The sequence below is a fragment of the Vigna umbellata genome, chromosome 5, assembly GCF_029865625.1.
Source record: "Vigna umbellata cultivar VRB3 chromosome 5, Vumbellata_1.0, whole genome shotgun sequence".
Classification (NCBI taxonomy): domain Eukaryota; kingdom Viridiplantae; phylum Streptophyta; class Magnoliopsida; order Fabales; family Fabaceae; genus Vigna; species Vigna umbellata.
The window spans coordinates 27285029-27303040 of record NC_142169.1 but is presented as its reverse complement, the minus strand read 5'-3'; the positions used below and the strand labels follow the sequence as shown (position 1 = coordinate 27303040).

The 18012-nt window shown below is 31.0% G+C and overlaps 2 protein-coding genes across 2 annotated transcripts; one reads left to right on the top strand and one right to left on the bottom strand.

Annotated features, from left to right (window-relative positions):
• Positions 1–804: 804 nt before the first annotated feature.
• Positions 805–7228, bottom strand: LOC124832014 (calcium-transporting ATPase 4, endoplasmic reticulum-type-like). The gene is made up of 8 exons (XM_047306127.2): positions 5383–7228; positions 5053–5125; positions 4659–4780; positions 3683–3964; positions 3210–3587; positions 2847–2956; positions 1770–1998; positions 805–1652 (listed from the first exon to the last, which is right to left on the bottom strand). The coding sequence occupies exons 1-8, from the start codon at positions 6793–6795 to the stop codon at positions 1080–1082; spliced, it is 3180 nt and encodes a 1059-aa protein (XP_047162083.2). The 5' UTR covers positions 6796–7228; the 3' UTR covers positions 805–1079.
• A 9598-nt stretch (positions 7229–16826) lies between these two features.
• LOC124831833 (uncharacterized) lies at positions 16827–17872 on the top strand. The gene has a single exon (XM_088091924.1). It carries the CDS (start codon positions 17138–17140, stop codon positions 17573–17575), a length of 438 nt encoding a protein of 145 aa, XP_087948050.1. The 5' UTR covers positions 16827–17137; the 3' UTR covers positions 17576–17872.
• Positions 17873–18012: the final 140 nt, after the last annotated feature.

The following is an 18012-nucleotide window of genomic DNA, read 5'->3' as shown; positions in this document are numbered from 1 at the left end:
ATTATTCATCCAACTACATATGTAATTGAGATATATTTCTTTTATGCCTACGAAAACTTTGCAATCAACTACGTTTGAAATTTTGTTACTCTTTAACTTCATTAAAATTGTTCTCTACTTTTTAAACTGCGGTTACTTATATTTTTAAAATATACATTTTTAAATTTAATCTCAAGAATAGATTGATGATATAGAGATTGTAAACTCTCAGTTTCTAGTTTAGTAAGATTTTGAAGAATAAATTTACGAATACACGTTGAATTGAAATTTTGTTTACTTGAAAAGTAACCACTTTTCGAATATAATTTAAAGATTTTGAGAAGTAATCAAGTATGGTAAAATAATGTATAAACGTTGAAGGTTACTTGTAGAAAGGGTAAGCGTGGTGCACGAGGTTGCGCTGGAACCAACTACCAAAGCGTGGGGCAGTTTAAATATTATTTGTTGTCTGTTCGAATCTCCCCAGATGCCAAGCAGAAGGGCCAGTTCCATTTTGTCTTCAAACCCCTATGGGAATAAGAAGTGCCAACTGGCAACTGGATTATTGCTGCATCCTCATGATAGTACATATCAGAAAGTACCTTCCACACAGACACAGCAAAATCCTTATCATCAAAGTTTAAGGCAAAGACGCCAGTACTACTTAGTCCTTTCATCCCGATTTTTCAGGCACAGAAAAATGTTTCCAAGTTGCATCAAGAACAAAGTGGATGAAAATTATACATCCAATTTTAGGTTTGGTATAAAATTCCACCCACTAAAACAAATAAGTAGAAGATGACAGATTTTTCAGTAATATAAATGTGAAGAAATCAAAGGTTTTTTCCTTTTTTGTGAGAATCTTAAAAATGTTCAAAGAACTGGGCAAAAAGGAAAATAAAAGATTAAAAAAAAGATATAGTGCACCCAATGCAAGCCCGGCCATCCCTCATTATAAAATGGGATGGAGACTACAGAAAGGCCTAAAATGCACTAATTTAAGATTAATTGGCCATGAAGCCACCTCTTCAGTCTCTAGTATATCATCGTCCATGGCGCTGAAGGTTTTAGCAACTTTTCTACCGACTACAGAAAAACGTCTACTCTGATTTTTGCTTTGATTTTCTTGATGGTCGACGCCCACTTGTACATCTCCCCACAAATTTCAGAATCTCGTCAATCAGAATGACAGGAAGTGCAACAGCCAAAACCAAAAACCACTCGTTCAAGCTCAGGGGCACGATACCAAATACTTGTGCCAAGAATGGCACGTACAAGATCAAAAAGTGTAGACCAAATGATACTGACATTGCTAAAAGAAGCCAAGGGTTGACCCAAGGGGGCATTGTCAAAAGGCTTCCATCTTCAGATAGGGCATTGAGAGAGTTGAACATTTCAATGGCTACCAACACAGAAAGGGACAATGTCATAGCCTTCACTTTACCAGTGTGAAAGTAATCACAGGGGTTGTCAAACGTGATTGTTTTAGCACCGGCAGTGAATGGAGAAGCAGTGAAGTTCTTCCATGAGGAGCATTGATCCCAGTTGGCAAGTTGAGTATAAGTGACAAGAGTATGTCCATCCCCAGCGAGGTCAATACCCAAGAAAGAACCGTGTGTATACCATATGATGAAGACACCAACTGTAGCTAATCCAACATAAATCCCAATTACCTGTGTTATGTATAAAATCAGGTAGAAGATTATAGGTAAGTAATACACATAAATCATCATAATAAAGCCTAACAAAAGATACATGTGTGCAACAGAAAGAAAAGAGAAGGCAAATACCATATAGCGGAATAAAATCCACAAATTAATTAATGAGTCATCACTACGACGAGGAGGCTTCTTCATTATATCCTTATCTGGAGGATTAAATCCTAGAGCTGTTGCAGGGGGTCCATCAGTGACAAGATTGACCCACAAAAGCTGGACAGGTATTAATCCTTCAGGAATACCTAGAGCAGCTGTTAAAAATATTGAAGCAACCTCGCCAATATTGGAAGAGATCATATACCTGCAAAATTAATGTGTTACCACTTCAAGATAATATTAACTCATATTTTATCATTAGAGAAGGATCTTAAAATAGTAGCACGCATATAGGTAACTAACAAAAGTACATATCTAGAATACTAGATAAGGGCCATGCCATGAAATGCCGCACAGGATTTTGAATGCTTTACAGTTAGAAAAAAATTATGAAAAGTTCATTTTAGCGTTCTTAGAGTTCTAATAAAGATTTCTCGTAGACAGCAAATTCTGAAATAGGCACCTTAGGATTGGTAAAAAGAAATCTAGCAAAACAGGATTTGATCCAAACCCATCTAGCATCTCAGTTATTATAAATAAAAACGACACAGCTTAAACATCCAGATTAAACCAAACTAATGCCTCCCATGTTTCCAACAATTTGGGGGATGGATATGAAATGTGAAATACAATTTTCAATCTTCGTTATTTTTTCATTTTGTTTACTTGATATTCATAGGAAAAAGCTCATGCATCACAACTGTACACTTATGGTAGCAACATATGAACATGGTCCATGTTTATCTCAGTTCCTTTATTAGAAATCTAACTGTAAGAGTGTAAACAACAACTAAATGCACTGAAGGCATTTCTCCCTTTTCTTTTGAGTCATAAACTAAGCAAATATTGAACGATGAATTGATGCAGTAAATTATCAATATCCGCAGTAGTGGCTTAGATGAAATTGTGGACACGTCAATCGATCATTAAATTACATTTTATATATGCCAATTGTGAGTCAACACAGCGCTCACCAACAGAGAAAAAAGCCTATGGCAAGGTAAACACATCCCTTCATGCATGTATAAATTATTTAAAGATCATCAGAATCACCTTATGAAAGCCTTCATGTTATTGTAGATAGATCTACCCTCACCAACAGCAGCAACAATTGAACTAAAATTATCATCCGCCAACACCATATCTGAAGCTTCCTTTGCCACCTATATAGGATTAGCATAAGATAGAAGAGATGAGTTGCCAAAAATAAGCAATATTAACTGGCGTTCCTTAGTCCAACTAATTACAATTATCTTTGAGAAAAGACCCAGCACTTCAATTTTCATCAAAACTTTACATCAAACTAAAAACACAAGCATTCCCAAGACTACCTTAGAAAGCCCAAATCAATCACCAATGTTCACTTGTTAGTAATGCACCAGAATCCGTAATATGATTACAATGAAAAAAAAATACCTCTGTCCCTGCAATGCCCATTGCAACCCCGATGTCTGCAAGCTTCAAGGCAGGTGCATCATTAACACCATCCCCTGTCATGGCCACCACCTCTCCTTCTTCTTTGAGCAGCCTCACAATTTCTTGCTTGTGCCTAGGTTCAGCCCTTGAAAACAAAAGGCCCCCACTCTGGTTCAAATATGCCTTTTTATCACGCAATTCCATAAAATCTCTACCCGTCAAACTTTTAGAAGTAATGTCTTCATCAGGGGTAAATACACCTATTTCACGGCATATAGCTTCAGCAGTGTTCTTGTTGTCCCCAGTTATAACCATAACACGGATTCCAGCCTCTCTGCAGTCTTCAATTGCTTGGTATACTTCCTCCCTAGGGGGGTCCTAAGCATTCAATATTCAATTTCACAAAGTTACCACATTAACAAGATATGATGCAGATGATAAAACATGGCATATAAAACAAGCCTAAAACTTACCCTCAATCCAACCAAGCCAACAAAAATAAGTTCACTTTCAATTGATGAATAATTGGAAGGATTAAGCAAAAGCTGGTGTGCTGGATGATCGTCACTACCACTGTAGTTTTCAAATTTGGGGAGCTCATCCTTGTAAGCAAATCCCAAACAGCGCAATGCGCTAGTTGACATTTCATGAAGTGCTTGCAATACAAGGTTCCTAGCATTATCATCCAGGTTCACAATAGAACCATCTCGCAACTGAATTTTCGTGCTTCTGTCTAACACGTTTTCCACAGCACCCTACCAAATATTAGGGACAAATGCTGGTTAAAAGGATTTCCCAGTGGTGAGAAAAGGGAAGCAAGAAACTTTAAGAACATAAGCATGCATAGGCTCATGTATGGATTCAGCAAAAGAAACTATTCAAACTCCTACAGATATGATGAGAAACAAAATGACAAGGTGAATGAGAAGAATGATCAGGCCATAGTGTGACACAACCATGTTATCGAATTTGTTTTGGAAAACTTTATTCATTCAACAACACTCTGTTGTACTTGTAAATAACCGGTACTAAACATTGTACGAGACTAGTTTTGCCCCAACATGTTCCTGTTCTTTTAGTCTAGCCTTACAAAACATGTCTAAATTTTGGGGAGTTGGGATATTACCTATTTAGTTAAACAATTTTTTAAAAATTTTATTAGTAAATAAATGGTGATAAAATAATAAATTTACTTTGAGGGAAGAATAAAAATACCTTACTCAAATAAAGATCTGAGAAGATTTCGTTTTCAAGAGATATGCTGCCTTGAATTTATTTTACAAAAATGAGAAAACCACATGACAAAAAGAATGGTATACACTTCCAAGTTAACCAGTATTTCCACATAGATATTAATTATGTAATTACAGAACAAGGTCATATCATAGAAAACTGATAATCTAAATGAACTGTCTAAGTGAGAGAAAAGGTGACAAAAAGAGATAATACCTTAACTAGAAGCGACCTTTTTCCTAGACCAGAGTCCACAATGACGCCCATTGACTTCCGGTCACGGTCAAACTCAAGAGTAGCAAGCCGTCGGTCATGCTCATTCCACCATTCACAACAACCTACATTGAAATTTGAAGGTCAAGAAACTTAATATATTTATTGAATATGTTTTTTATACTAATTCATATTAATAAGCAACAACGCTTGTTGATCTGATATATGTGGTCTTTCTGATAAGTTCTGAATACATAAACTCAAACAAATTTATTAAAAAAAAAAACTTAAGATTACATAACAGCAAGTAACCTGTTTGCTAAAAAAATGCTTTACAAAATAATTTGCCTTGGTATATTTCACCACATTATTCTGTCGATAAACAAAATTAACTTACGCAGCAAGGTACTTGTGCTTGCCGACCGCATATCCTTGGATCCTTCAGGATGGCCCATCTTCTCTACCAAAACCTGGAGTTCCAATACAGAGTACAAAAAACTGTCAAACACCTTTACCTCCTAAAGCCGGTCAATACGTTCACACGGATGGATTAGTAAGAAAAAAACAAGAGATAATTAAAAAGAACAACAAAAGCATTAGACAACTTGATAATCCTCACTCTAGCGCTCAAAGTAATTATTTAAATAGATACTTCCTACAGAAGCATAGAAAAATTGCAAACAGTAAATGAAAAATATTCCAAGATAAATAAAAAAAGGGGTCCTACCTTTAAAGCTGCTTCAGTAGGCATTCCATGGGCGACGAACTTATGTTCTGATTGTGCGACTCCGGCATCATTACAGATAGCAGCTATTTTCGCAATCATCTGAAGATTAGCATCCAATCCTTCAGTCGGCCAGTTCTCAATTTGACCATCAGCTGGATTGTACGTGGTTCCTTCAACCTTGAAGGCTCGAAGTGTGTCCACATTATGGCCAATTGCGATTAATTTCGACACGGCCATTTGATTGGTAGTCAGTGTGCCAGTTTTATCTGAACAAATCACAGTGGTACAACCCAGAGTCTCCACGCTAGGTAGCTTCCGAACCAGGGCGTTCTTCTGGGCCATCTTGCGAGTACCAAGAGCCAGGCAAGTAGTGATGACAGCCGGTAAACCTTCTGGAATAGCAGCCACAGCCAGCGCCACAGCAATCTCAAAGTAATAGGTACACTTTTCAAATGAAAACTTGAAATTCCTGGGCCAGCCATCCACGTACTCCCATGTAAGGAAGTACTTAACATTGATGAGCCAAACCAAAATACATATAAGTCCAATTATCTTGGTTAGGTTCTCTCCAAACTCGTTGAGCTTCTTCTTCAATGGGGTATCTTCCTCACTCTGCGACGCCACATGTATCTGCGTATGCACCTTCCCAATTTCCGTGTCCATGCCCGTCTGAGTGACCAAGCAAAAGCAATGACCGTTAACAACAGTAGTCCCAGCGAAAACCATACATCTCTTCCCCTGGATATCAGCATCTTCCTCCACACGCCTGTTAATCTTATTCACCGCTTCACTTTCTCCAGTCAGAGAGCCCTGCTCCAACCGCAAAGTGGAACTGATCAATTCCACAACGCGCATATCTGCGGGCACCTTATCGCCAACCTTAAGCTCCACGATGTCACCAGGGACGAGATCCTTCGCAGGCAAACTGGGGATTTTCGTGCCCTCTCGAATAACCATCGCGTGCTCCGACTGAATCTCTTTCAGCGCATCAAGCGCCTTTTCCGCATTGCTCTCCTGCCACACGCCAACAATCGCGTTGACGATTAGTATCAGGAATATCACCAAAGGCTCAACGAACGCCGTTATCTCCATCTCACCGCCTTCATCTCCGTCGTACCAAGCGAGCACAAAGGAAATTATTGCGGCGGCGAGGAGAATCCGAACAAGCGTGTCGTTGAACTGCTCGAGAATCAGACTCCATATCGATTGGCCGTCGTGCTTCTCCAACTCGTTCAATCCATAGATCTTTTGCCGATTCTCGACCTCCTCGTGATTCAACCCCACTTTCACATTCACCTTAAAGTGTTCCTCGCACTCACGCACGTCTTTCGCCCATGCCTTGAAGATTTCACGGTCCGAAGCTCCGGAACTCGTGTTCTCCGGTTTCCCATAATCTTGGCCTCCCCTCCCCATTCAGATCCGTTGAATTTTAACCTGGAGAAAACAATTTCCGTACAAAAAATTGTTTCTCCCGTCAATTCATAAACGAAATAAGCAAATCTCGACGGTATCTATGAACTCTTGATGCAGCGATGCAACAAAAACCCTAATTGCGAGATACGCGAGAGCAGCAACCACTTCGCGAAAAAACAGAATAAAAACTGACTTTGTTAAACGAAAGAGGAAATCAGATATGAGATCCTGAGGAACTGAAAAACTGACAAGTGCTTGGTATGTGAGTGTTTGTTAGTGTGAAGAAAACTCGGAGTTTGTTGGGGCTCTAGAATGGCGGAAGGGGCGTTGGTTTCTCGTGAGAACTGAAAGTGAGAAAGAGAAAAAGAAAAAGATTGAAAGGGAAAGGGTTTTCAACTATGCATTGTCTCACGCATCGTACAATGTGCTTGCCCAGTAAGCTAACTAATGGAATTTGTGGCCCAACTTCTCACTCTACTTTGTTTAGTGCGTGGCTTATGCCTGGTGGTTATTATTTTTTTACTAGGTTAATCAGACGAAATTTCGTGGTACGATCGTCCCACATTTAAAATATACACAAAACATTAACCGAAAATTCACATTGAAAATTTCCACAATGACTTGCCGTTTTTCCATTGCCCACTCTTTCTTCCCATTGCCACGTGTTCTGTCCAGTCAACACCATTTCTGGCTTTCGTCTGGAACCTTCTTCTATCAATACTTTTGACCGCTCATATGTATTTTCTCTCATAATAATCTCTTTTGCTATTAAGTTATTTTATATATTGTTATTTATTTAATTTCATTCATTTATTCTGTGATAATTAAAGATTTGATTTATCAGGTAATTATATTATAACTAATTTTGAATAACAATATATAAACAAATATTGAGGACGAATCTAAATCTAAATTATGAAGCAAAGATTAAAAGTATGTTGAACAGCCGTTTTCTTTTACTACTATTAAAAAATTAATTAAGCAAGCAATAATTGAGAATCCTAGGGCGTAGTTTTAATGCGTGCTTTCGTGGAATGTTCATTGTCACACAAATCTATGAATGTGCTACGAAGTCAAAATTACAGTGCCACGGGATTGGTAGAATTGAAAGACCCCAAGAAGGGTTCGGTAAAATGATTATGTTTATTTTTTTTTTCACACTGATGGAAAAAGGGCGAACAGTGTTATTATTTTAATGGAATACCAGTTAATGTCTAAAACTTATGTCATCTTTTATCAGAATGAAAAAGCATAACAGTGACAGAAACAGCAATAAATTATAACCAAAAAAAATGTTTGTTGGATAAAATAATTTGGGTTGATTTGGCTGAAAGACCACATGAAATTATTGTATACAAATTTAATTTTAGACCGTCACTTGTTTGTAAATAATAAATATTTTTAAAGATGGAAGAAAAAAATAATAAATATTTTTAAATTTATAATTAAATTTTGAATAGAATTAACTGTATCCATAATTTATAAGTTTTAAAAAAAATGTATATATATATATATAGAAAGAGAAATATAAATAACAGACTTTATAAACATATAAAAGATAAAATATTTGAAATTAAAAATATAAATAGTATTTTAAGACATTTTAAATAACAGACTTATTTATTTTTTGAAAGATATTATAAGATGGAAGAAAAAGTAATAAATATTTTTAAATTTATAATTAAGTTTTTAATAGAATTAACCATAAAAATAATTTAGAAATTTTAAAAATTAATATATTTATAAAAACATAAATAGTAGAATTTATAAAAATAAAAAAGATAAAATATGGAGAACTGATTCTTTAAAATACAAGTCAGTATATAAATAAATTATTACATTGATATTCATCTAATCAATATATTATAAACTAAATATATATTGTTACACTAATATAATTAATACATATTTGTATGTATTTTTATTATTGAATTTTTTTCATAATATTATAAAATATAATTTATAATATTAAGAAATATAATTTTTTTATTGCAAATATATAATTTAAATATTTAAGATGAACTCTTTAATATAATATTTTAATTTATTTTGTTATAATTATAATTACATAAAAACTTATATCATTTTTTATGTATAAATGAGTAGTGTTACTTTTGTATTAAATAATATCAATTTAATGTTTATACACTAAAAAAATAAGAAAAATATTCAAAAATAAAAATATTCAATAATAAAAATAATTATATTATAAATTAATATAAAAAGATAAATGTAAGTTTTTTTAAGACAAAATGATTACATTGCAATTATATATTACCACGTAAATAATATGTATTATTAATAAATATATTATTTTTTAAATCTATTATATATATATAATTCATTCATGTTATAAATATAAATAATAAATTAAAATATTTTCTACTTTACATAATTATTTATTTCAATGTAAATTTAATTGATTGATACCTGCCAATGAGTTAACTTCAATTGATGGTATAAATGAGTATGCGAATAATTATTTAAGAAAATAAGTAAATAAATATGGCTTTTATAGTAAGTGTTGTGTGAAGATCACTATGTTTCAAAGTAATTATTTGGATTAAATTTGATTTTAATTGAAAATTAAAATTAGTATCTATTCTAAATTTTAGATTAATTTAGTTTTATCATTTTTAAAATAAGTTAAATTTAGTTCTTTTAATTAATATTTTTTAATTTATTTAAAATTTTAAACGTATTCTTTAACTAATATGAAAAATAAAATACATCAAATAGTTGAACAACTCAAATATTATATTCAAACGTGTTTAAAATATTAAGTATGCTTAACTAAATTTAGTTAAAATAATTAAACCCACGTAAAAACAAAATTAAGAAAATACTAATTTCAATTTTTACTAAAATTTAAAATTTAAAGAAAAAAAATTTAATCCATATATATTTTTAACTTTTACTTTTATTAACCTATGCTTTAGGGTATTTGTTAGTATTTTTGAAAAAAAAAATATATATGAATCTTAATATTGTTTATAATTAAATAAGTATAAATCTATAATCAAGGCGCATAATAACTAAGTACTTCAGTATAAATATAAATTATATATATATATATATATATATATATAAATATATATACATGTCTTTTGAAATTATTAATTATGATTTATAAATGTATAAATATGAACTTTTGGATAAATACTTGATTGTTGCAACCCTACAATCTGGGTCTCCATATGGGTTTTAGTTTTTAGTGATGTCAGTGAAAGAACAACGGGCCCACTCAAATATCAAAATTTTTGAAAATTAAAAGTCTAACGTCAAGGTCGAGGTAGCTGAGTTGACCCGGATTCCAAATTTCAGGCATATGCTTTCACGAAAGCAACCTAAACAAAATAAAATAAATAGCTCCACAAAAATTTCTCATTTCCAAATAAAATCAATACGAATAAAACTATGGCTATAAATTTTAAATCCATTTTTATTAAATCTAATTACAATTCCATAACTTAATTATCACTTATTGTTAATTTTAACACTAAAATGATTTCGATTTCAATGTACTTTTGTCATTTCATTAAATTTCAAATTTATCACCTCTTTTAAAACACAACCTCTTTTATTACTAACTAACATAAGAGTGAAAAATGTAAAAGACGTAAAAGGTGAAAGAAAATTTGAGACTAAATAATAAAATGTGTGGAAAAAGTGTTGGTTAATCAAATTTACAAAACTGTCCAAGCAGACCTTTTATAAACAAAAAAAATAGCAGAGAAATTTGATTAAATAGGGCTACTATAGCTTTTCAAAAATTAATTAATTATTAAAAAAAAAGTCATGTTAGTGATATAATTAGTGAAAAAACAAAAATAACAATAATTAGGTTTAAAGTATAGTTGGTGATTGGAAAATGAAAAGTGGAAGTTGGTCTTTGGAAATTTATTTCACTTGAAAACCATTGGTGAAAGGTTGTAAGCGGTGAGAAAGGACGAATAAGAAAAAACAAACACATATTTTATAATTGATAAAAATAAATAAAAAAAACCTCTCCAAAACACCAAAATACAAATCTTACCAAACAAACCTACCCACCATGAATATAATAATATAAGAGCACGAGAGAAAGGAATCCTGGCTAGTGTTGTCTTTTCCTCCACCCTTTTCTTTTTGACATTTAAATTCTTATCTTAAATATTTGTGGAAAGGTCTAAGTTTATTCTCTAAGACGATGGGGAGAATACTATCTTCTCATCTACTAATTCTTCACACTGTTATTCAAATTTTTAAGAGTATTTAAAACAATTTATTTATTTTTTTATTACTATTTTTATTGCCGTTATTATTATTATAAGTGAAAACACATACATGATGTATGTGTTATTCTTTCTATTATAATAAAATTACTATTATAATTATAAAATTAAGTATAAATAGTTTTTTTAAGTAATTTTAATTTATTTTATAAATAATTTTTTAATTAAAAAATGTTAATTTTAAAAGCGGTTAAATTTAAATAAATGGTCACTTAAAAAGTAATATTAATAAAATAATTATTTTAATTTAAAAATACATTAAAATGGTAAATTTTTGTTGAGTTGAGAAAAATAACACATTTTGGAAAGTCTCATATCACCTCTAATAAGTTATGAAATGGATGTTAGTGATTATATAATAAACTTAAAGTCAATGATATTTTTTTGTCCTAAGTCAGAGACATTTTAAGAACTAATGCGAAAAAATGAATAAGGACTAACTTGTAGTCATTGTCACTCTTACAAGAATTCTTTAACGTGTTTTTTAGTTTTCAAACTTTATTCTCACAATTGATGATATAATATAATGTAGAAGAAAGCATATTTGATAATCTAAAACACAAAGGACTAGTGAAATTTATAGAATTTTCCCAATTACTATAATAATTTGTTGCAAAATTAAGAGAATTATGGTATTAAAACTCATGCAACAATTCTAAAAATTAATTAACTAAATGGATCATTATGGAAATAATTGATTTAATGTAAATATCTCGTATTATCTTGCGTATTTGAGAAATTGACAACTTTCTTCCACTTGGTCTATTTATTTAATTATCAATCAATACAATAAACTAAATACATATAAATCATGGTGATAAATCTTCCAAAAAAAAATGAGTATTATCTTCCATGTATCACAATATATCAAGTTTTTCATAAAAGATTCTTAACTATAATGAATAAACCATACGTTTGGGTCAAATAAAATTTCTCAAAATAAACATACATGTATACAACAAAATAAGAAAAAAAATTGAATAACAAATTTATCAAAGTAAAATTAATGATTGTCACACCATAGGAGAAGATCTCATTTGCACTAAACGATCTTTAAAGTTCTTTAATGACATGCCTATAAACAAATGACTAACAATCGTCAACATACAATGTTAACGTGTTTAATGACTACTTAACATACCTAACACGTTCTCTTATGACTATATATTTAATGTCAACGTGTTTACCTTGACTTCCACTTCTATTATTCTTAGCCATAAATACTCAAACAAAGTTATCATGATAGAACATCCACAACTTTAAGCCCATATGTAAAACTCTTCAACCATACACCATTTGAGGTAGTCTAAAAAACAATAAAGCAAATTCAATCTTCATAGTGAAAGTAACTCTCAAGGTCATCTTTTTGTTACTCCAAGATATAATTCCACTCTTTAGCATACAAATATAATTAAATGTTCATTTTCTAGTATTAATACAATCATTAAAGTCTAAATCAAAATAATTTATCACCTATAAACTATCAATTTGTTTGTATATGAGCATAAAATCCTTTGATCATTGAAGATATCTCACTACCATCTTTGCAACTTTCTAGTGGTCAACACTTTGATTACTTTAATACCTTCCCATAATAATTTAGGAAGTTTTGCATGACTCCTTATGCTTCTTAACATATCCATTATTTCTTCTTCTTACCCTACAATTATGATCCAGAGAATCAAACATAGTACATTGGGCAACGATCTCTAGTTTTTGAAGAAATTTCACAAAAAGACTAGGTGTTTGTCCACTCGTAATGTATTTAACATAATACTTTCCACATCTATCTAATATCATAGTCTTAAATTATTTTTTTGCATTTTAACTTTACTTCGGTCTTAAAAAGTTTAAAGACATCTAACTAAAGCTTGATAAAAAAATGAAGTAAAAATACATATATTATGAATAATAATGTATAAAAATAATAAAATATCTCAAGTTACTTGCATCCATATATATATTATTTTTGGTATATTTGAACTCCTTTTAGCATCATTTTTTTTTATTTGTTAATTTGTTTATCTTAATGGAATTCACACAAGTTTCAAAATCACTAAAATATAAAATACTAAGTAATCGAGAATTTATTAATAACTTGATTCTCCATAAATATTTTATACAAATTTACTCTAAATTAGAAATGTGAGAATCAATGTTGTACAATTAGAGTATTCATGAATTGTATTTTTTTATGAACAAGTTCTTCCTCGTATAAGTCAGTTTTTTTTTTTGAGAATTTACAATTTAGTTGCTACTCTCTTACTATAGTGAATGTTCACTTATAAAATAATCAATATTTAACCCCGTCTAAATAGATAATATGAATAACGAAATTTACTAGAAACAAATCACGTGCTTATTTTACTCGTCGTCACCTCGTTCTATAAAGTATTTTAATTTAATTTCTTCTAGTTAAAAGCCTTGTAAACCTCATTTATTTAGGTTAGACATTTACATAAATCCCATTTACCTCGAATTCTACAAGGAAAAAAGTAGAAAAAAACATAAAAGAAACATAATGAATACTTATTTAGCTAATATCAATTTACAACATTGCTTCTAATTTTTTTATACAATAATGTCCTTAATGTTTCTTTTAAGTTTTAGGATATTTTTTTTATAATAATCAACATTATATTATACTAGTGGAGACACATGTGCTGTGAGTCCACTTTTCTTTTTGGTTACAAAACATTATTAAACTATAAAATATTTTTTTATTAAAAATAATTATAAAAAAAAAATTATGCAACACTTATTATTAAATATTTTTTATTATAAATAATTATTTAAATTTAAAAAATAATTATTAACTAGATTTAGATTAACCAATATTTAAAAGGTAAAAATGAAAATATAACTATCTTAATTTAAAATAACGGTAAAATTGAAAAAAAAATCATATACAACAGAAAAAAAACAAATTTCTTTATATATATATATATATATATATATATATATATATATATATATATATATATATATATATATATATAGTTATAGGTAAAAAAATGAAATTAAAATTGGAATACATATATCAAAAGTTACAAGAAGAAACAAAAATAAATAAATAAAAATATTAAATACGTATCTGGAAGTATTGGAAATAAAGATTCTTTTCCATTTTGGAAGTATTTTAGTGAGTTGTTTGATTCGTAAAAGTTTCGCTACTACTATTTGTTTGTCTACTTGTATATGACAATATAATAAATGTTATGTTGTCTCTTCAAACGTTCACATTCGGAACTGAATTAACGTAGTCTTATGATTTTCGTCTTCTGTTTAATTATTGTCTAAGGAGTGGTAATATTGTGAAATGAACCGATACTCCGATATTTATTATTATCATTAAAAAATAAAAGATGTTTACAATAAAAAATAGGCTTCTGATTTTTATGGTTATATTAAAATATTTTTCTCACATGCCCTTTATATTATTGGATGAGTTTACGTATATCTCGTTTTAAAAAGACCAGGCTAATATGTTTAAATTTAACTCATAAATTATTTAATAATAAATATAATATATAGAAAATGTGTCTAATACTAATTATGCGTATGCTAGTTTGATTAGTAGTTGAGGATCAATTTTGACACATTTGTATGCATGTATTGGAAACTAGACAAATATTAATCAAACTTATAAATTAAGTATATTTATCGGTAAAATATGTTTAATAACTCTTAGACCGTGATTAGACGGATATTAATTAAAAATTCATCTGAAATTTATAAATACTAGTAAAGAGATAGATAATTATTGAAAATTAATTTTTTTTTATCATAATAACTTAAGCAACTAGGTAACCGACTGTAACTAAAAAAAGTAAAGACTTAAATTATCAGACAATTTAAATTTTTTTAAAATTTAGTGTGCAATAAAGTTGATCTCGACTTCAATACATATTTAAGGAGTAACTTTAAGCATGCAGACTTATAATTTGTTTAATGACAGTGGACAAAACTAATTACTTTTTTTTTTAGAATGATATTCTCACTAGAGTCTCATTTGACGTAATGTTATAATTTGTCGTTGTTTTTTCTTTATTAGTAAAAATACATTAATAAAAAACATTTGGTAAAAAATAAATTAATAGAAAACATTTGGGTATTATATATATATATATATATATATATATATATATATATATATATATATATATATATATATATATATATATATATAAAGTGGAGTGTGTGGCAGTGCGTGGAGGAGAACGAGACCCCAACCCCTGCGGGGTGGTCGTGTAGAGAGACGAATTAGATCCGGTGGTTGTTGGACGAAACTGTGATAGTGGCAGGTGGCGAACAACGGCAAAACAGTGAAAAACAGTGGCTAACAGCGTTGAAGAGGACAATCGTGGACAACGACAAACGACACCAGACAAATGTTACGAGGTAGAAACTAGAGCGACATCGATCCATTCTGATACCAAGTTAAGATTGAAATTGTAAAATTTTGAAATCTTGTTAAGGGCTCAACAGATTTAAAGATTCTCTTGTTGCTCAACAACATCATCTTACTCCTCATAAATATCCATCTCATGTAATGCCCCTGCTACAAGTTGATGCCACAGGTCTTATTCTTTCTTCACCTTAAGAAAAACTCTCACCTCAATATATGGTGTTCTCGTTGAAAGTTTTACATCAACTAAAGATAAGACCAAATTATAACATATAAGTAGGGTGCAAAATTCACTATACAAGCTATTTTTGTAGAGTTGAGTTAGATTTAAAATCATTTTCTCTAGTTCTTGTCATTTTTCTACAAACAAATTTCTAGAGACCTTAATCTTGAAATCCGGATAAGGCCTCACCTTATTTTGACTCTCCTTCGTATAAGCTTAAACAATTTTCACAACAACTTAACCAGATTTCAACCACAAACAAATATATATTGTATTCTACGCATTTACACTCTAAATTGAAATCAAAACCAAACAGATCTCAACGAAAGCCAAAAGTAATACATACTAGTTTAGCTGGTTCGTGCAATGAGAAAGAATAGGCGTAAACATGCGAACCTTCACAAATCTGGTCCATAGTGTCTTCAGACCAAATATAGTGCAAAGAGGAAGTCGTGGAGACCAAAGGAGAGGAGTACAAGGCATCAAGGGTGCAGGATTTGGTTGCATTGTGCAAAGGAAAGGAATGAAGCTAAGGAAATGTGTAGGAAGAATGCTTGGAGGTGCAGAGAGAAACACCCTTCATTAGTTATTGTATAACATCGATTGTCACAATCAAAAAATTTAACCTTTGTTAGAAACTATGAATTAAAATAATTACTTCTAAAATATAAAACTAAGCATGTCAGAGTTTCAAGTTTTATCTAGATATTTACCATTTTTCGTAATATCTAGTCGTTGGTATTGATTATTTGTATACGTTATTGTATTTTTCTTATCCACTCTCTCATGCACCATATAAAGATGCCAAACCATCGATTATAAAGACAACATAAGTTAAAATTTGCGTCAACAACTTTATCATTGAAGTGAAATTTGGTAGGAATTCTTAAATGTAACGTGACATTATTATAGCACAGAAAAAAGCAAAATAAGAACCCATTCGAAAAGTCAAGAGATGCTCCAAATTGTTTGGTTCTCCTTTGTTGTATTTTGAGAAGTGTCAAATCCATTATTATTTTTCACAAAATCCATGTGTTCCTGTACCTAACTCTTGGTATATAATTTTTCCATCACCATTTTTGTGCAGAAAAGAAAAGAAAATGTAGCATAAAAGAAAGAAAGAAAGAAAGAAAACATGATTCCCCCCACTTGGCTTGTGTTTTGGCACCGTATGGAAGCTTCAAAACACCCTTTAAACTAGCCTTCAACATCACAAACTCTCATACACACAACAACTAACACCGAAAAACGTAGTCATTGCAAATCATGGCACATCATAGCCTCACAAATAATGTCCACTACAAATCCATTCAATCATTAGTCTTTTCCTTTCCACACCCTTTTCTTGTAATCTAAGTTTTTTCTTCTTTTTCTTTTAACTTTTCTCAATTTATACCCACTCTCACCCGAGAGAGCTCACAACAAGAAGAAGAAAAGATGACCTCAGTTTGCATATCGCACTGCCTCAACGATGCACGTGACCCACGTGTTCCGGTGAGGGCAACGTACGTGAACCTTTACAAGTGGCCGGAATCGGATGCGGAGTTTGTGAGGTCAGTGAGTTCCAACAGAGAAAAGGGTTCCCATGTGTACGGACACCCGAGGGTGGTGGACAGTATCTCCTGCAGGCAGATGTATCTGAGAAGCTACACCTTCTCCAGGGAAGAAGATAAGGACGGCGACAAAGCTCAGAAATGTTTTGGCGTGAAGAAGAAGAAGAAATGTGAGAACAACAACTCAAAGCCCGAGACTGGGAAAAGAAAGTGCTTCGTTTGGAGTAAGGCTAAGGAGATCTCATGTTCTGCTTTGTCTAGGTTTTTCCGAAGGGTCTTGTTCTGCTCCGCCAGTGTAGATGTTGTCCACGATAAATATTGAATTTTTTATTTTTTTATTTTTAACCAAGTTCTCGATTTCCTTTTTCTTTATATATATATATATACTCTGTTTCTATTTATGATCCAGTGAGAAGAATCTGTTAGTGTATCTTTTTTCACTTTGCTTTCTTTTTATTAACTTTTGTACAAGTGTGCGTTTAATGTAAAATTTTATGTCTTACAGAGAAAGGTTTATGTTAATTTTTACTACTGTTTTTGGTTGTGTCAACTTCTTTTGTGGGCTTATAAAGGAAAATGTATAGTTTCTTAATATTTGGATATCATCAGAGACATAGTTTTTATCCTAGTTCATGTTGGATTTTCAAATTTTAACTATGTTTTCTTGTAATTTTATTTTGTATGATTATTTATCTCGTGGTGTGAGTTGCGTAAATCATTATTCTAAATGAAATGATGAAGCAGACATGTTAGGGTTTC

Bases quoted from the DNA above. Each gene is read 5' to 3' on its own strand.
- LOC124832014 (XM_047306127.2), bottom strand. From the start codon at position 6,795: ATGGGGAGGGGAGGCCAAGATTATGGGAAACCGGAGAACACGAGTTCC. The intron at 5,126-5,382 runs GTAGGACCCCTT...TTGGAACTCCAG, and splicing joins CTACTGAAGCAGCTTTAAAG to GTTTTGGTAGAGAAGATGGG. The intron at 3,965-4,658 runs GTATTATCTCTT...AATATTTGGTAG, and splicing joins AAAGGTCGCTTCTAGTTAAG to GGTGCTGTGGAAAACGTGTT.
- LOC124831833 (XM_088091924.1), top strand. From the start codon at position 17,138: ATGACCTCAGTTTGCATATCGCACTGCCTCAACGATGCACGTGACCCA.